The sequence below is a fragment of the Delphinus delphis genome, chromosome 1 (genome assembly GCF_949987515.2).
Source record: "Delphinus delphis chromosome 1, mDelDel1.2, whole genome shotgun sequence".
NCBI lineage: Eukaryota > Metazoa > Chordata > Mammalia > Artiodactyla > Delphinidae > Delphinus > Delphinus delphis.
Window position 1 is genome coordinate 67,734,585 of NC_082683.1, and position 15,278 is coordinate 67,749,862.

General features: G+C 42.5%; 1 protein-coding gene across 1 annotated transcript in view; it reads left to right on the forward strand.

The window, feature by feature from the left end:
- GIPC2 (GIPC PDZ domain containing family member 2) overlaps nt 1-15,278 on the forward strand; it is an 82,839-nt gene that overhangs the window by 37,646 nt on the left and 29,915 nt on the right. Inside the window, exon 3 of the mRNA XM_060006150.1 lies at nt 1,736-1,916. Coding sequence (XP_059862133.1) covers nt 1,736-1,916 — 181 coding nt within the window. The remainder of the gene's footprint in view (nt 1-1,735; nt 1,917-15,278) is intronic.

Consider the following 15,278-nt stretch of genomic DNA (forward strand, 5'->3'; position numbering starts at 1 on the left):
ATTTAAAAATTAAAAATGCCCAACCTTTCTAGGTTAGTCTTCTACAACTTGTTTTTTCTTATGACAGTATTATGGAGATGTTGGGGTACTTGAGATCGGTTTGTCTCTCAACTCGTGGACGCAGTAATCAATCCCCTGCTGCCTCAGAAGATGTTGTTACTCCACCTGGCAAGAGTGGGGAATACACACACTTCAGTTACACAATAGCAGCAGCCCCTAATATTTCCAGCCTGTCATTCTCACAAAGGATTTGTGATGCCCGAGGCAGACTGTGGCCTGCATTTTGCCGTGTTCCTCACCACTGTTGAAGAATTTGTACATCCTCTGTGCGGCTGTTACCTGTGCAGAGCTTTCTGGAGCTTCTGTCCCTAAAATCTTTTCAGAAATTCTTAGGATTATGTTAGGGAGTCTTACACCTCATCTTGAAACTCTGCGCTACTGATATATTGTACATACCTATGATGGAGTTAGGAAAGACCAATTTGATATTTCTCCTTGGGTCCTAAGTTCTCCTCACCTAAAATATATGAATGAAAAGCGATGGTATAACATCCTTCTCATTGGCTCCACAACTGGTAACCACACCTGTCTCTTAAGTATCAATATTCTTTTTTTTTTTTTTTTTTTTCTGGTACGCGGGCCTCTCACTGTTGTGGCCTCTCCCGTTGCGGAGCACAGGCTCTGGATGCGCAGGCTCAGTGGCCATGGCTCACGGGCCCAGCCGCTCTGTGGCATGTGGGATCTTCCCGGACCGGGGCACGAACCCGCGTCCCCTGTATCGGCAGGCGGACTCTCAACCACTGCGCCACCAGGGAAGCCCAAGTATCAATATTCTTAACTACCAATTCTTGTCTTGCATTTGTAACTAAGGTTTAAAAAACTGTAGCTGGTAGAAGAAGCTCAAGCTTTATTCTGATGTAATGGGCCTCATGTTGAAATGATTCAACAATTATTTATGGAGGGACTTTTCTGTGCAGATGTTGTGCTAGGCACAGGGCAGTGGTGAAGAAGACCATCTCTGTCCCCAAGGATATTACAGTTCAGTAGTGGAGACTGAGAGATAAATGAACAATTGCAGTATGGTTTGTTGAACTTGGCAAATTCCTTGATCTTCTGATCGAGACATGAGACTCTCATAAAGTTTGTTAAAATTAATTGAGATGGCGAATGTAAAGTACCTAGCTTAGAGCTCAACTTATGTAGCAGAAAGTACTACATGAGAGTGGCACCTTACCTAGTCTTGGAGTGGGCTGGGAGGTGTCAGGAAAAGCTACTCAGAGGAGGTGGTGACTGTGAAGGAAGCTGAATTCTGAATGATAAATAAGAATGGTTGGGGGGCTTCCCTGGTGGCGCAGCGGTTGAGAGTCCGCCTGCCGATGCAGGGGACACGGGTTCGTGCCCCGGTCCGGGAGGATCCCACATGCCCCGGAGCGGCTGGGCCCGCGAGCCATGGCCGCTGAGCCTGTGCGTCCGGAGCCTGTGCTCCGCAACGGGAGAGGCCACAACAGTGAGAGGCCCGCGTACCGCAAAAAAAAAAAAAAAAAAAAAAAAAAAAAAAAAAAAAGAATGGTTGGGAGTAGGATGGTTGTCTTTGTTGTTTGGGCTTCTGTCTTTAACTGAACATTAAACTGCCTTGTTGATGTGTCAGTATATTGTATGTAATGTCTCAAGAGCACGATAAGTAATGTTACACAGTGCTATTTTATATTAAGTATTACCCTTCATTTTCTTTCAGAGAATTAAAGATGGCAGCATAATTGACTCAGTTAAAACAATCTGTGTGGGGGATCACATTGAAGCCATCAATGGAGAAACTATCCTTGGGTGGCGTCACTTTGATGTTGCTAAGAAGTTAAAGGAATTAAAAAAAGAGGAACTCTTTACCTTGAAGTTAATAGAACCTAAGAAGGCCTTTGGTAAGTCGGTTTGGTTTATCTTTCTCAGGGAAATGAGTACTGTGATATGGTACCATGTGCTTTTGTATATCAGTTAAGAACATAGGAAGTGATAGATAAGCTCTACTTGTAAGGAAAACAACCATTGAAGGAGAAAAAGATTACCTAGAAGGACATTTTCTTAAAAAGACATTTTGGAGTTATAAAGTGTCATGTATAGTGACTCAATTCGCTCCAAGCTTGAAGAACAGCACCTTGTATTGCGTTCATCTTGCCGAGCAGGGAGATTTTTGACTGAGCTCTCTGAACAGTGGTATCTGTCACTCATGGACCTCAAACGCAAAAATTTTAGTTGCACACAGAATTGGTATTTAAAGTAGTTATTTGGTCTATTTTAAAGACTTCCTTCAATACTCTTCCTCCATTGGCATTTTAAACTTGGCAGTGTGGAATGGTATGAAATTGCTTCTACTTTGGTGTGACATCTGTACTTGCTTGGTTTTAGCCATGGCAGCTGTGTTCCAACTGCTGTTCAAACCCCTAGGGCTATCTCATCTACAGGAAAATGTGCCAGCTTCTCTCTCACTACCCAGAACTATTTTAATAAGCCAAATGATGGCCTAGTGTTCATCAGTGTTAAAATATATTCAGCAGAATCATTCTCAGCCTGCCCTTGCTCATCTGTGACTCCACCCACCTTATGTTCTTTCCTTTGCTCACAAAGCATAAATATTCCTTATAGTTTGTCTCTAATGGCTTTTCTCAGGGCAGTTAATGACAATGATGAGTGAATGCAGTGGGTCTGGGCAATTACATTTCCCCACCCTAAGCAAGTAAGGGGCAGATCCTAGCCATACGAAATTGAAACACTTTCTCTGCTTCCAAGCAATTCTGTGCCATTTAATAGAAATGCAGTGTAGGTGGTATTGCTTGTGGGTGACAGAGTTCCAAGAAGATGTAAGAAAAGGATGCCTTATGCCAGTAGCGCTCCTGGAGGGACCATTCTAGGAACCACTGCTGCAGATACCGTGGTTCTGCATGGTACATCACAGCATCTGAGCTCACTTCCCACAGAGGAAGGTGGGCCATCACGCAGAGTTCTATCCAGCAGCCCCTTTTGAAATGGCTTTATTTGGTAACCAACTTCCCAGGTATCACAGCATATAAACTGATAGGATGTAGGCAGTTTGAGATAAACAGTATCTGATTTAGACTCTTTGTAAATCAAAATTATTCTCTTAGTACAGCTCAAGAAATATAATTTCTTTCTACATTTATTTCTACCATAGAATCTGTTTTCCAGAGTCGATCTCTTCCTGTTTTTCCTTGTCTGCATATAAATTGTGTGGTCCCTGTGTTCTTTTGTAGAAAGTTGCTGGTACACCTTAACTTGGATGTTAGGTTGGTAATAGTCTTGGATGTTACAGAGGTCATTGTATTTGGGTATTATTGCTCCATGATTAGATTTTTTTCCTTCAATATTTGAGATACATGTACGGACGGTTGGTGTACTTCACTGCCTTATGTGTCTGCGTTGGCTGAACCTGCTCTTTTGCTTCATATGAATTCCATGGACAAATTTGAAAAGGAGTTTCCTAATGGGGGTATATTATTTCAGGCAGCTCACATTCTGGTGGTATGAGTTAGGATACCTGGAGATTGATTTTGGGGCAGTGACAAGTTTTTATTTTCCATGGTTTCGATGGCAGCTTAACTCAATGTAACACCTGCTGGTGTATATGCATTTTTCACTCTGTAGATCAAGGTTTGCCTCTGGGCCCTAGCCCGGGGATTTCTCTTAGAAGTAGGCCTTGCTTCTCTTTCCACCCTTCAGCCCTTAATTTTGGTGCCTGTCTTTTTGACTCTAGGATAAAGGCAATGCTAGCTTGTTCCTTACCCTGTGGCCTTATTCCAGCACTTAGCTCTTTGCCAGGGAGGGAATATACATCAGGAGGTACTTGGGGGACCAGTCTTGGCCCCATTCTCTCCATCCCCATCTTATCTTTTGCTATGTTTCCTTCCTTCCTGTGTTTTTCTAGCATTTTCATTGATTCATTGATTCAAATTTAAAGTCCTTCATGATCTGACTCTGTCATCATGGATTCCTACCAGGAGAAAGGGCCAGTCTACATGAGGCAGAATTCTCTTCTTTGCATTCAGATAGCTTCAGCCAAGATGGCCTAAGTCATTTCTTGGACTTAACCAAAAGCTGTCAGAAATAGCCACACAATCCAGTATCTTGAGATTTTCCTATCAGCTTCCCAAAGATTTAGCCTGGGGAGGCATGTGGACTGTGTCCCAAAATATAGGAGGGAATAATGTAGTTGGCTGCTTTGTGCTGGCATAGCAGGTATGATGAACACAACTTCTTAACCGCTGATGAGGGAATCCGTACTGCCTGTTTTATTTCCATATTTTACACCCACCACTATCCACACTCCACTTCTAGGGCCACTATATGTGTCAAGATTCTTTGAGAGCTACAGAATAAGCACTATCTAATTTAAGGAAAAGACATTTTTGGGAAAGACTATCAAGTAGGTCTCAGAAACAAAGAAAGTTCAATCAAGTCTTGGAAAGGTAGGAACTGAGGCTGTTTCAGGGATGTGTGAACAAGGAGCCCTTCATGGTACTGGCTTAATTGACTCCCTCCAGTTATTTCCTGTCTTCATGTTACCCCACTTAGGATTCAAATTCCTGGGAGGGGGGTACTTATTAGGTCATGTGTCTGTCTTGATAGAGGGGAAGGCAGACTACATAATTGACAGGCCCACCAAAATCACACAGAACAGTGAAGGGGAGGAAGTTTCCTTTTGGGTAGGAAAAGGCAGATGTCCATTTAACCATTTCTCTAAGCTTTTACGTCTTGTTCTTTAGGTAGAGAAGTGTTTGTTTTCTCTTGACTTTGAATCTGACTCTATCCATGCGTGATGCTGTCAGTCTGGTGTATCAGAATGAGTCTGGAGGGAGGAGAGTATTGTCAACTGGCTTTGGGTGTCTAGTCTTAAGGATTTTATTATTCTACTAAGTTTTGGGTGCTATATAGATGGCTGTTTGGCAGTGGGCTATCTGGAGACCATGACAGTATCTAACTTTCTTTCAGGGAAAGGCTAAAGCCATATTCTTCTTGGTGCTGGCCACCAAATTTGGAAGGGACCTCACTCCATAGATTTGGACTACACTCCTTGAAGGTCCTTCATTTATGTATCCCACAAATAATTTGAGAATCTGCTGTGTTCCAGGTACTCTGCTATGCCTAGCAGATACTAAGAAAAAAAGACTAAGTTATAGCTCCTGCCTCTTGAGAAGCTCACAGTCTAGTAGGAAGCTGTTATGGACTGAATTGTGTCCCCCTAAAATTTGTATGTTGAAGTCCTAATCTCCAGTACCTCAGAATGTGACAATATTTGGAGATAGGATCTTCAAAGAGGTAACTAAGTTAAAATGACGTCATTAGGGTGGCCCCCTGGTCCAATATGACTGGTGTATTTACAGGAAGAGAAAAATTGGACATGGAGACATGTAGGAGGCGAATGCCTTGTGAACGTGAACTGCAAGCCAAGGAGAGAGCCCTCAGAAGAAAGTAACCCTGGTAACAGACGTCTAGCCCCCATAACTGTAGGAAAATAAGTTTTTGTTGTTTAAGCCATGTGGTCCTTTGTTATGGCAGCCCCAGGAAACTAATACAGAGGCCAAGAAGCAAAAAAAGAAAATATAGTGCAAGTTCTTTGACTATGGCAGTAGATCTTGGACTTCCTGACAATATAGAAGGTATAGGTTGAGTGTCTTAGCAGTCCTTTGGCCTTGGGCAGATGGCAAGAACTTACCAATATGTTTTCATTCAATGAATATTTGAGTAATTAGTATATACTGGTCTTAGGGTGTTAGTTGCTGGGATAAGAGTCACTGTTCATCGAGAAACTACTGTGTTCCATCACCATACTACATACTTGGTATTCCATAAATAAAATCCAGTTCTTGCCTTCAAGAAATGCATGTCTAGGGACTTCCCTGGTGGTGCAGTGGTTAAGAGTCCACCTGCCAGTGCAGGGGACACGGGTTCAATCCCTGGTCCGGGAAGATCCCACATGCCGCGGTGCAACTAAGCCTGTGTGCCACAACTACTGAGCTTGCCCTCTAGAGCCTGCAAGCCACAACTACTGAAGCCCGTGTGCCACAACTACTGAGGCCCGTGCTCTGCAGCAAGAGAAGCCACCACAGTGAGAAACCTGCACACTGCAACGAAGAGTAGCCCCCGCTCGCCGCAACTAGAGAAAGCCCTCACACAGCAACAAAGACCCAACACAGCCAAAAAAAAAAAAAAAAAAAAGAAGAAAAGAAAAGAAAAAACAACCCATGTCTAGTGAGAAGAGATGGATATGAAAAAATTTCAATGAAGGGTGTTAGAGGTGATAGAATGTACTGGAGGTCTAAAAGTGGGATACATCAAACCAACCAAGGAGTTTAGGAAAAGCTTCCTGGAGAAGGAGTTTGAGCTGAATCCTAAGAGGCTTACTCAAGGAATGAATCAGGGAAGGTTGTCCTAGGGAGTAGGAATAGAACAAGCAAAGGTGCAGAAGTATGAAGCAGTATCATATACCTTAGAATATGATGTATGTGGGTGTGACTGGAATAGAGGTTATAGGTTGTGGTGTGGCAAGAGACAAAGCCCAAGAGTCAGTGGGCACCAAATTATCAAGGGCCTTATGTATATAGATAAAGAGTGGACAGTGGAGAACCACTGAAGGGGTTTAGGCAGGGGAGAAGCATAATGAGACCTGGATTTTAGAGAGGTATTTTGGAGACTATGTCACAGAGGTAGGGTATGAGTAAAAGGTCAGGAAGTCAGTAAAGACTCTATTGTGTTGAGGAGAAGCAAGATGAAATCCGGAGACAGTGCCAGTAGGCACAGAGATAAGAAATGGTTCTGAGTATTAGATGGTGGTGTGCTGGAGCCATTAGTGCCCGTCTCTTCAATTCCATGTTCAGTGACATCAAGTCAGTTGCTTGAAATGGGCTCTGGTGCGGTATTTGCGTCACAGAAATAGAGAAGTGCTGCAAGTCAGGGCTTTTTTTTTTTTTTTAACCTGGAAAGGTGACTGTGAAACATTTACCTGCATACCACTGAATATTAAGAAGGTAAAATTGGTAACGCATTGGATGTTGAGGTATAGGAAAAGAAGTTGCAAATGATCATCCACAGATCTGTGGATTGTGTGTGGTGCTCTTCCTTGAGAGGAGGAAAACTGGAAAAGAAAGATTTGGGCGAGGAGACAGGGAAGAGAGATTGTACTTACAGTACCATTTTGGCCTTACAAGTTTGAAATCTGTGGGACAGTTCAGTTGGAAATGCGTTAGACGTAGATGGGCATTTAGAATTGGGACCTAGGGAATGGGATTTCTGAGTAACTTGAAGCCATGGAAGTAGATCCAGTTACTCAGAGTAATAAGAGAAAAAGGCCAAAAACAGAGCCCTGGGGGAACCCCAACATTCAAGGGATAGAAAGAGAAGGAGTCAGCACAGTGAGGAATGGCTGGACTTGGAAGAGCCAGCTTCTGGGTGGCCTTTACCCAAGCACTCAAGGAACAAGTCACTTGTCCCAAGAGCAGACGCGCCATCGCAGCTTTCCTATGTTGGCTATGGGACTCTGAGGGAGGAATAAACACTATTATAAAACATACCCTCAGAATCTCCTCTGCTGGTTTAAATAGCTGTTTTTCAGCCAGTAGGTCTCAACTAGTGTGTTCCGAGCACAAAGTAGAATAGAACTGAAAATTTCATAGTGCTTTGTGCCTAGTAAGGGTAAGCATTGTTTCAGTTTCAATGTTTCTGTGTATGCATATGGGTGTCTCAGATATGTAATATATGTCATGATATAATGTATTATATATATTTGTCACTGTGTCACAGCAAAAAAACCACAGAAAACAAAAAACAAAAACATTTGAAAACGACTGGTTTAAATGACCCCCTTGTTGAAAACTTGTAATTTAATGGGAAATCTTATTCATACCTAACATGGTTTCTCCTGGTCAGCTGCATTCCAATCCAAATTTTCCATCTTCTAGCCATGAGTTGATGGCAGCCTTCCCAGTTCTTATCAAGTATCGGCTGGAATGTCTCTAGTGGTAATTTTTTTAGGGCATGGCTCACTTCCTTTTCTCTTTAGCCAGTGAAAAGGAACATGTCTCCACAATGAGCTCAACCCTTCAGAGTTTGCCCTGTAAACCTAGATTTTCCCAGGGCTGTGAAAATTCATTCTTCCATTTAACTGGCTGAAGGATCAGACTAGTTCAACTGGTTTGTTTTCTTACGAGGCCTTTTAATTATTAAATGTTATGAGGCCTTGATTTTATTTAGATGAGTCTCCACTTAACTTATCCTGGAGAATTTCTTTAATTTGTAATTGTTCCACTTTATGGAAAGAGGTTTGTGGAAGGAGGTATGAAATGTATCAGTAAAGTGTTTTGAAAACAAAGGGAGTTGAAAGAATGTTGGCCTCCTAAAGCATCGATAGTCGTTGTTTTGGGGTTAGATTTTGTTACAGATCTCTGGGCTATGTCTTCTTTTAGAGACCTCATTTCTGTGCTATGTGCCCATCAGAATAGGATGTTCAGTATGTGAAGTACGTCCGATTCCCTTGAGTCATTCACAGCTGGAAAACTTGTACCTCATCTTCGTGATTCAGCTTAACTAATGTGCTCATTTTCAAAGACTAAGTCTATTTGCTATTAAGAGAAACTTTGGCTTTTAAGTATTATGACTTCTTAGATAGACACTTCAAACATTAAAAAAATACTCTCTACTATTCATGCTATTTTGAGTGAACACTTTTCAAGCAACAGTGCTTTTGGTACTTTTTTTTTCTTTCTTAATTATTTTTGGCTGTGTTGGGTCTTCGTTACTGCGCCTGGGCTTTCTCTAGTTGCGGCGAGCTGGGGCTACTCTTTGTTGCGGTGCGCGGGCTTCTCATTGCGGTGGCTTCTCTTGTTGTGGAGCATGGGCTCTAGGCTCTTGGGCTTCAGTAGTTGTGGCACACGGGCTCTAGAGCACAGGCTCAATAGCTGTGGCGCACGGGCTTAGTTGCTCCATGGCATGTGGGATCTTCACGGACCAGGGTTCGAACCCATGTCCCCTGCATTGGCAGGTGGATTCTTAACCACTGTGCCACGAGGGAAGTCCGGTACTTTTATATATACTGAATTCTACTAAATATCCTGTGGAATATGAAAAAAGTTACAAAAGGGACAACAAAGTGTAAGTAGTTAAGTACGTAGACTCTGCCACATATGGGCTGTGTGTTAATGTGACATTGGGTGAATTAACCTTTCTGTGCTTTGGTTTCCTCACACAAAAAGTAAAGATAATAATATCGACCACATTGGGCCATTGTGAGGATTAAATGATTAAACACAAAAACAATCAGAACAGTCCCTGGTGCATATAAGTCTTTGGTGGAAGTTAGCTGCTATTATTACTACTGATACTATCTTGAAGGTGTAGCCCTTTCTTTAAGAAGTAATTTTAGAAACAGGATGAACCCCACATGAAGCAAGACAAACAATGTGGGTGAGTTGGTGATTAGCAAATATTTGTTGAGAACTCTGGCACTCTTCCGGATCGTGGAAAGACAGATGGTAAATCACATCTCATATCAAATAATGAACTATATCAGTATGTCATTGTCATAGCTGCCGTTCACTTTTCTAAGTACTTTCTAAGTCAGAAATAATTTAATCCTTACAGCCATTCTAAAAAGTTAAGCAATCTGTCCAAGATTTTAGAGTTAGCTAGTGAACGCGGGAGGTAGGCTTCTAACCCCTGCAGTGAGCCTCCAGAGCCAGCCCCTAACAGCTGTAATGGATGAGTCAGCATGTTTCCTGTCCTCAAGGAGCTTGCAATTTACATAAGGAGGCAGATATATTAAGAATCAGGTAGTTTGGGCTTCCCTGGTGGCGCAGCGGTTGAGAGTTCGCCTGCCGATGCAGGGGACACGGGTTCGTGCCCCTGTCCGGGAAGATCCCACGGCCTAGCCGCTGAGCCTGTGCGTCCAAAGCCTGTGCTCCGCAACGGGAGAGGCCACAACAGTGAGAGGCCTGCGAACCACCCCCCCCAAAAAAAGAATCAGGTAGTTTATCAATAACCGTAATAGCTACCATTTGAAGCAATTGCTTATTAGAAGCAATATGGTATAATGGTTAAAGGCATAGATTCTGAGCCACACTGCTTGGGTTGAATTCCTACCTCTGCTGCTTACTTCCTATGTGACCTTGGACTACTTACTTACTCCCTTCTATGCCTGTTTACTTATCCATAAAGTGTTGTGGGGATTGAATGTGTTAATATAGGTAGAGCACTTAGAATAGTGCTTGGCACACAGTGCTGCATAAATGTAAGTCATTGCTACTAGGACTTCTATTCCGGCCTGATTCAATCCTTGTGTCATTCCTATGAAGGTTTTCTAGATAAGTTAACTGAGGCTTTGGGCAGTTGAATACCTCCCTGAGGTCATAGTACTCCATTCCTGTTTGCTCCTGAGGCTTCTGCGCTTAACAGTATGTGTTACTGCCTCTTAGACTATAATGCAAACCATATGATACGTGCTGTAATGCAGATTTAAACGAAGGGCAGTTCAGCTGAGAGCTGATTTGTCCATGACGGAGAAGGGTCCTGAAGCTGAGAGGGGGGGAGGCTGGGAGCCGTGGTAAGATTGTGAAGGAATTTTCCCAAAGTGATAAGCCATGGGACAGATGGCTTATATAGCATGTCCCACCAGTATCAAGGACCAGTGTCCCATTCCCATGTAACTCCCCATGAGAAGTGATAGGACTCCTGATAGAGTTGCAAAGGGATATCAGGGCTGTGAGAGCTGTGACCTTGCCATCGGAGGTGAAAGAGCCCCTGTGCCCTGGGCTTGGACACACTGACTTGGAGGTCAAGCTTCAGAGTAGGATCTATGTTGAACTGAGCACCATATCAGCCCTCTGGATCCCGAGAAGGGGAGACTCCCAAAGCAAAAACCAAGACTCAGTTTCTCACCAAACCTGTGGAGTGAGGGGCTCCCAGTCAGATTCAACCTGACATTTCTTTTCTCCAGAGCTGTGGAGCAAAAATTTAAATCCACTACAGACATTTAAGTGGGTGTTTAAAGAGGGGAAATATAGGAGTAGGTGAGAAAGATTCCTGAAGAAGATTGCACTTGAACTTGGCCTTGCAGGATGGCAGGGGAAGTACAGACAAGGAAGGAGGGTTTCCTGTGGAAAAGAGTCTTGGAGGGACTGCAGCAAATCAGGCTGCAAAAATAGCTCCAGGCCGTGTTAAGAAGACCTCTGAAAACTAGGTGGGGAACCTGAGCTTGTCGGAGAGGATAACAGGGAACCATGGAGATATTAGAACTGAAGAATGAAATGATGAAATAGACTCTGGGGAGTTAAGCCCGGAGGAGGAATGTTGGCTGTATTTGATTGGAGGAGAAACCACGTCAGAAGCTGCTGCAGTAGTCCAGGAGGAAATAATAAGGGCTGGGATTGGAGGCAGCAGTGGGAATTCGCATGAAAGAAGAAAGCCTGAGTAATACTGCAGAGGCACAACTAGAGGTTAGAGATGGGTTGATGCACTTTAGCTAAGAGAGGGAGAGAGAAGGTTTGGAAGAAGCAGATGTAACCCCAGGTTTCTATCGTTGGAGCCTGTGATAAAAGTGATCATTGGAAATGGGGCCATTGGATGTAGTAATGGTTTGGGAGAAAGGGAGAGAAGTTTAATTTTAGATGTATTGCATTTTATGTGACAGTGGCACTCTCATGTATTTTTTGGCAAAGGTTTAAAGCACGCACAGTGACAAATTTGGGGGCTAGAACATGCCACTTAATCATCTTTTCATGTCATAGAGTTTGTTCTGCCTTTCTTATATCTAGCTAGACATTGGTTTGGCATTTACCACAAAAATACTATGGAAGAAGATAAATGAAGAGCCAAGTTCTCTTTTGTGGGGTGTGGCAATGTGTTAGATGAACGCTGGGTGTAACCGATAAATGTGTTTTCAGTGTAAAGACTCAGCTGGATAAAGACCTAGGCTAAATAGTCACTCTTTTCTACTCTAGCTATAAACTCTCTCTAAGGGAAAACTTATTAAATGCTCATGTTTTTAATCTAAGAAAGGTAAAATTATTATAATCTATAATACTGAAAGCTCTGTAATCTGTATTTCCCATGTCACTTACCCTAAACAGTGATTGATTTCTCTTAGAACTACAATGTTTAAGGAGCCTTTGGAATTAATAACAACCATGAGTGGAAGGTAGATAATAGTTCTCAGCTGTCTGTAAGCTTGATAATTAAAATAGCCATGTAGGATGAAGGGGTCAAAACTGATGCTAACATGGAAGTGGCTTCCTTAATATGGTAGAACAGTGTGAAGATAATATAACTTATTGGTCTAATTGCTCTTTTTCTAATAATACACATTTCTAATAATACACATTCTTCCCATTGTATAATGGGAAGTGTCATGTAATTGTAAGACAATGGATCTGACAAATTATACTCAAAACTGTCAGAGTATGCCTTCAGAAAAATGTAAGCAGATAAACAGTTCCCTTTGTGTATGGGAAAATGCTTGATATATTAAGTGAAAAGACAGATTACAAAACAATGTACAGTAATATCCCGTTTTTTGTAAAAAACTATCTTTACATGTAGAAGAAGTGACTTGCAGTATATGTATATTGAAATGTTAACAGTTATCTGTGGTGGTGTGTTTATGAATGACTTGTTTCTTTAGGTTTCTTGTGTTTCTCACGTTTTAATTACAAAATATTAACTTTTATAACCAGAAAACGATTATTTAAAAAAAAGTCTAGCATTCCTAGTCTAGGAAGTAGAGAAACGGAATCATTCCACTTTTAGTAGCTTTATAATTTTTAACTGTATGATCATACTTATTTTAAACAGCTTTCTTTAACATTATCTTAAATGGTTCCATGTTAGAAATGTGGTAGATTACATTGTATCAACTTTTTAAATTGACAGGATTGTGTGTTTTTTTTTTTTTTTTTTTTTTTTTTTGCGTTACGCGGGCCTCTCACTGTTGCGGCCTCTCCCGTTGCGGAGCACAGGCTCCGGACGCGCAGGCCCAGCGGCCATGGCTCACGGGCCCAGCTGCTCCGCGGCACGCGGGATCCACCCGGACCGGGGCACGAAGCTGCGTCCCCCGCATTGGAAGGCGGACTCCCAACCACTGCGCCACCAGGGAAGCCTCCTGTGGTTTTTTTTAATATGAACTAGACATTTTATTTAATTTAATTTATTTATTTATGTTTAGTTTTGGCTGCCTTGGGTCTTTGTTGCTGCGCGCAGGCTTTCCCTAGTTGCGGAGAGCAGCGGCTACTTTTCGTTGCGGTGCTCGGGCTTCTCGTTGGGTGGCTTCTCTTGTTGTGGAGCACGGGCTCTAGGCGCATGGGCTTCAGTAGTTGTGGCACTCGGGCTCAGTAGTTGTGGCTCACGGGCTCTAGAGCGCAGGCTGAGTAGTTGTGGCGCACGGGCTTAGTTGCTCCGCGGCACGTGGGATCTTCCCTGAGCAGGGCTCGAACCCTTGTCTCCTGCATTGGCAGGCGGATTCTTAACCACTGTGCCACCAGGGAAGCCTGGCAGGATTGTTTTTGTAAACTACTAAACTTTTTAAAAGGTGGAGGAAAAATATGTGTAATAAACCATGAATAAAAGTGAACAATTTTTGATTTTTGAATTCCCATAAAATCATACTATGGAATAAAATAAGTATAAAAGGATAAAAATACTTTAGCCATCCTTTTAACTTCCTCGTGTTAGAGTCCCAAGGTTTGTAATATTTTTTGGTGACACAGTCCCCTCTGGATTAAAATTATCCCAGAGATGCACATTAACTTTTGCCTGTAATTTCAGGGAGTTATGAAAATAGGGTTGAGTTTTTCTCAAATGACACCTTACCTAGAGAACAAGATGATTTTGGCATAGTTATTTCCCTTCTGACACTTGTCTTACACTGTTCAGTCTCATTAAAGGAACAATTAAGAGCAACTTTGTGTAGCCTTTTTTTTTTTTTTTTTTTTTTTGGGTGGATTGGGTCATGTGTTGCCAGCCCTTTTGATCCGATAGCCACCTTGTGTATGTGGCATCCACTTATCTCCTTTTCCTTCGTATCCGCCCCAGCACCCTACCAGCTCGATCAAAACAAAAAAAACAGCATAGCTATTCTAAAGAAGTCTGAAGAATGTTGGAGAGAGGAAGGAGACATAGAAAAAGGGAATGAATAGTTAAAGTTTTAAATTCTGGGGCAAAGCTAGATTTTATGTCAGCTACTCTGAGAGAGGGGTGGGGGGAGAGAGAGAGAGAGAGGGAGGGAGGGAGGGAGGGAGGGAGGGAGTGTCGGGGGTCGAGGTAGGGAAGTGAGCACACCAGCTGTTTATGGACAGTGTCATTTATGTATGTGCAAGCATTGGAAGGTCTCTTTAGAAGGGTTGCTTCATTGCTCAGACACAATTCTGTATCTGTGAGGTATCTTTCACTTGGAAACAGTGGAAAACTTTATGACCCTGGCTAATGCAGAAAAGGGAAGCTTATAAATCAACCATCCGTGAGTGATGCCGGCATTAGCAGAGCTCTATGTAGGGCCCGTACAATGTGATCAGGACCCTGTTTCTTGCCCTTCCTTTGTGCTCTGCTGCCTGAGGCATCAGCTTCATCATCCATACATCCTTAACGTATCCCGAGATGGTGATCAGCAATGGCTGGGACCCTGTGCTTCCTTATTTACATAGAACAGAAAAAGAGAGTGTCCTTGCCTCAGAATTTCTAGCAAAAGTCCTTAGATTTTTTTCTGACTTACCTTTGTTCCCATGTCCACCTCTGAAACAATCACTGTGATGAAGGGGATCAGTTAGCTTGGCCCATTCGTGTGTCCCATCCCTGAAGCTGGGAGCAATCAGCTTCCCCTGTACCACAGTGATCCTCATGACCACCGGGTACTGAGAAGACAGCCAACTAATGTCTGTTACCAATGGCAACTCATAATCTTTAAGAGAATATAAAATCAGGCAGTGGCTCTGGGGTAGCCCAGCTCTACCACTTACCAGTTGTCTATGACCTTGATGAAATCATCTTACTTCTCCAAGCCTCAACTGTAAGTTTAGTTGTAAAATTAGAGTAATACCTACCTTGTAAATAGTGTTGTGAAGATTAAATAAAAGAACTTATCAAGAATTTCTAGTACCTGGGACATATTAAATGATCAGTTAAAAAAGTTACCTTTAATTTTCCCAGATGATCTATGTTTTTGCCCCTAGATGAATTATAGTGTAGATGTATGTGTGTATATTTATTCCTTTGAAATAAGACTGCAGTCTAAG